Raw genomic sequence first — 4,183 nt, 5'->3', positions numbered from 1 at the left:
TTGTACACGATGCGGCCACTTATTGCCATGATTTATTGATTTTTTTCTCTAATTATTTTCAATTCTGAGATCATTACAGTTTCAAGAATCAAAGTACCAGGATATCTACACTCTCGATGACTGGACACAGTTCCTTGTTTAACAGCTTCATGCAAGCAATGCATTTTCTGCCACAACTAATGAAGATTTATGTACACATATACCAGTGAACTTCGATTACCAGACATCTACCTTCCCTGTGTTTCCCGGAATAACAAGGCAGATCCAACGGCTCCTGTGGAACAAAAAATACAGACTGACCTGTGTAATTGTCACAAGCGATGCCCCAGGAGATCAGGCAAGGTTATCTTTCCCAAGTTGTTTGGGTCAAGCTTGCTGAATTGATTGCAGATCTGTAATACATCTTTCTCGCCTATCTTTCCCATCTCTTTGAGCTTGTAAATTACATATTCTGATTTACTGTAAAAAAAGTCACAAAAATAAATGAATTAAGGCTCTACCTAGGTTGATAGATCGCATTATCTCATTTGCTGGGAAAATAAGAAGAAAGAATTGAGTTCTATCTGGAATGCTAGATTACATGTTCTTATTCACAGACCCCCTAAAAAAAAAAGATCAAATACATCTCCTGTGAGGATATAAGTCAAGAGCAACAAAAGGAAAAGAAAAAAAAAAGTTTATAAGAGTTATCTCAATGTACGGACGTTCCAGATAATATGATGGCCTGGAGCAGCTATGAAGAGCCTTGATACTTTAACTTACAACTATTTGGATATAACTTACCATTTGAGAAAAAACTAGCGAATGAGTGACCCGACGTGTTTAAATCCATAAACTTTAAATACTAATGGAGTCATTATTTTCTCTATATGTTGGTTTTACAGTTCGGTAGGAAACCTATTGGACCTTTCATGTCTCCTGAGATTATGCAATCTATGACGGATGATTGTCTTTCAACACTTCATCTTTAGCTGAAGTTGCAAAACACTTCTTTCGCAAAGAAGCAAGAAAAAGTTATAGAATGCGCTAAACCAGATTGTCTCTCTTTAATGGCCTCCAAATCCAAGAGAGCAGTTATTTCATCAAATAAGTACAGCCCATCACATACTGTCCTCAACTCAAGAGCCAATCACTCACTATTACAAGGTTAGAACCAGGCTAACTTCACTCCGAAACAAGAAGACTTTAAGATCTTAAGAGCTTTTGATCCGTGTTTCAAGGTCTTGGAATGTAACGCACCGGCATTTTCACTAGAATCTGCTTCTATAAAATTAGCATCAATACAATAGGAGAGTACGAACCAAGGATGGTCAGCACAGAAATGGAAAGAAGAGTTTAATTAACTTTTGATATCCATCTTCTAGAGCAGCATTTGATCTTATCACACATTAACATAGCCTAGTTAAGGTTTTGAGGATTTTTTTAACCCAAATTATCATATCATTAATTCAACAAATTTTCCCAACTAGAAGAGCTAAACATATCCAATAAAACAAGTTAGCAAGAGATAAAAATAGAGCCGCACCTAATGAAACCATTATTGTTCATATCCGCAGCAAGCAAATCCTCCACGGTAATATCTCTATGCAACACCCAATTGGAAATCCTCCTGTGCCTCTTATCAATCCTAGCCTCTGCCAAATAAAGAAATGCTCTTGCTACCGCCAATGTCGAAACCAAAAGCCAAATTGCTGCAAACAACCTTCCTGGCAAGCTCTTAAACGCCCTATCACCGTACCCAACAGTTGTAACTGACATGACCGCCAAATAAACCGAATCAATCCAATCAAGATCCTCCAGAAAGTATAGCACCAAGGTCCCTATTCCAATGCACAGAATCACCACACCAAGTGCCAATCCAACCTTCAATCTTATCCTCATCCTTCCCTTTTTAACATCAATAATATAATCAGCAGCTGAAAATCCTTCTCGATTTCGATTTTTACTCATTTCAATACCAGTCAAGATCATGCTTTCTTGCAAATCAAGAACGTAATTCACAAGCCCACTGAGCAAGATGTCTATAAACCCAAACCCAACTAACACAAACACGCACGCAAAGACCTTTGTCACTGGTGTTAATGGAGCTATATCACCATAACCAATGGTACACATAGTGACTATACAGAAATATAAAGCATCAACGACCGGATGAGTCTCCGTGCCCGAGAAGTGATCAGTGTTAAAAGAGTAGATAACAACTCCAAGGAGTAGATACAAAGATAGCAAGAAAATGGCTTGCCTGATTATGGAGTTAGACTCTGATTGTGGTTTAGGAATTTGGGGCTTCGTTGGTTGAAATTCTCGCATGACAACCATAGCAGGCGCGGTCTTGCTCCTGTGAAGAGTACCGGGTTTCTTGAAACGGGTATTTGAAGGTCCGGGAGGAGGAGAAGGAGTTGTGGGTTCATCTTGGATTTCATGGAAGAGTAGTGGGGTTGAAAGAGACTGGGTGAGAGTGATGAAGGGCTGGGGTTCGTGGGTTTTTTGGTTACCGAGAAAAAGCTCATTTTCCATCTCAACAAAAGAAAAAACACTTCATTAGTTTGTTTGTTTTAGGTAACGAGAGAGGCAGATTGTGGCGGGGGGCGAGTCTGAGATTTTTAATGGCTTTGATTTTGAGGCAGATTGTGGTGGGGGAGGAGTCTGAGATTTTTAATATTTTTAATGTCTCTGAGTTTTGGGTGTTGATGGAGACGTGTATTGTTTGTTTTTTAAAATATTTTTTTATTTAAAAATTTATTAAAATAATATATTTTTAATTTTTAATTTTATTATATTAAAATGATGTAAAAAATAAAAAAATAATTTAAAAAAACACCGAGAAGATTTAAGCCATGCGTCGGTTTTGCGTCAGATTTTACGTTGACCGGCGCATTTTCTCCTACATATCCACTCAGATGGGCAAAGAGTGACGTGCCATTTAGATAAAGTTGGACTTGAGTGATGTGATATTTTCTGTTTTTAAAAATATTTTTTTTAAAATATATTAAATTAATATTTTTTTATTTTTAATATCACAACATTAAAATAATTAAAAAATTAATTTATTTTAAAAATATAGCTATACTACAATAACAAATACCCTGATATCTGTTTCTTTTGATGGGTTGAATTAGAATTTGTTTGGTATTGCGGTAGCTATTGTGGTTGTGGTTTGAAAAAAGTTGTTTTTATAAAAAGTACTTTTAGTTGAAGTTAGTTTGAAAAAATAGGTGTTTGGTTAAAATTGTGGTTGAAATTGAGTTTGAACAAAAAATAATTTAATGTGTTTGGTTAATAATGCTTTTGAAATTAAGGTTATAAAATAATTTTAAAAAATATATATTAATATTGATGGTTTTTAATTTAAATATTATAGATTTAACTATTATTATTACATCATGAAATAAATAATATTTTTTATAAAATATTTTTTATTGTTCCATTAAACTATCTACAATTCCATCACGTATGAAATACATATGACAATAGGTCATTGAATAATGTTAAATACTAGTTTTTTGAATAAAACACAATTAAAAAATAAAAAATTATTTTTATTTTTTATTTTACCGGGTCAGACCTGGTTCAATGCATTTAAAGTTTTGAACCGGAATCGGTCGGACCGGAACAGTGTATACTACACTGTGTGAACAGTGTATGCTACAGTGTTCATGCTAATTAATTGGCATGAACAGTGCGGAAGAAGCAGCTTTTTGCTGCTTCTTCTTTTCCTGCGTCTTGAAAGTAAATTTACGTAGGACCCATACACAGTAAACTGTGTTTTATTGTTAACCAAACAGGTTGCATCTGCGTTTTAAATAAAACGCAAACACAACCTCATTAACAAATAGATTCTAGTCTACAAATTAATTATACACACGCATTGAATTTGATGCTTAATTATTAAAATGCAATAAATTTAAATACCATTAATTCTAGCTCAAACCATAATATTTTAGATGATACTTTTTATTATTATTATTAATGTGGGTGTCCGGGCTAGCTTGCGTGTACCTCGACTAATTCCACGGACCTTGAAATTAATGACCATATAAGTCTCCAGTGATTATTATATTAACAATTACAGGGCTCGAACCTGAAATTATAAGGAAAGCAAACCCCTTAATTTAAAGGATACTTAACTTGAAGAAAGGATATGGAATTGTGACAAGGAAGGATGACTCTTTACAAAGTGTTG

The 4,183-nt window shown here is 34.6% G+C and overlaps 1 protein-coding gene across 1 annotated transcript; it reads right to left on the bottom strand.

Moving 5' to 3' along the window:
• LOC7460498 (two-pore potassium channel 5) lies at positions 1-2,637 on the bottom strand. Its single transcript, XM_002302769.3, has 2 exons — positions 1,526-2,637; positions 1-459 (listed from the first exon to the last, which is right to left on the bottom strand). The coding sequence occupies exons 1-2, from the start codon at positions 2,515-2,517 to the stop codon at positions 312-314; spliced, it is 1,140 nt and encodes a 379-aa protein (XP_002302805.1). The 5' UTR covers positions 2,518-2,637; the 3' UTR covers positions 1-311.
• Between the last annotated feature and the right edge of the window lie 1,546 nt (positions 2,638-4,183).

Source organism: Populus trichocarpa, chromosome 2, assembly GCF_000002775.5.
Source record: "Populus trichocarpa isolate Nisqually-1 chromosome 2, P.trichocarpa_v4.1, whole genome shotgun sequence".
Taxonomy (NCBI): domain Eukaryota; kingdom Viridiplantae; phylum Streptophyta; class Magnoliopsida; order Malpighiales; family Salicaceae; genus Populus; species Populus trichocarpa.
Note: the sequence above shows the minus strand (reverse complement) of the source record. Positions and strands in the feature narration are given on the sequence as shown.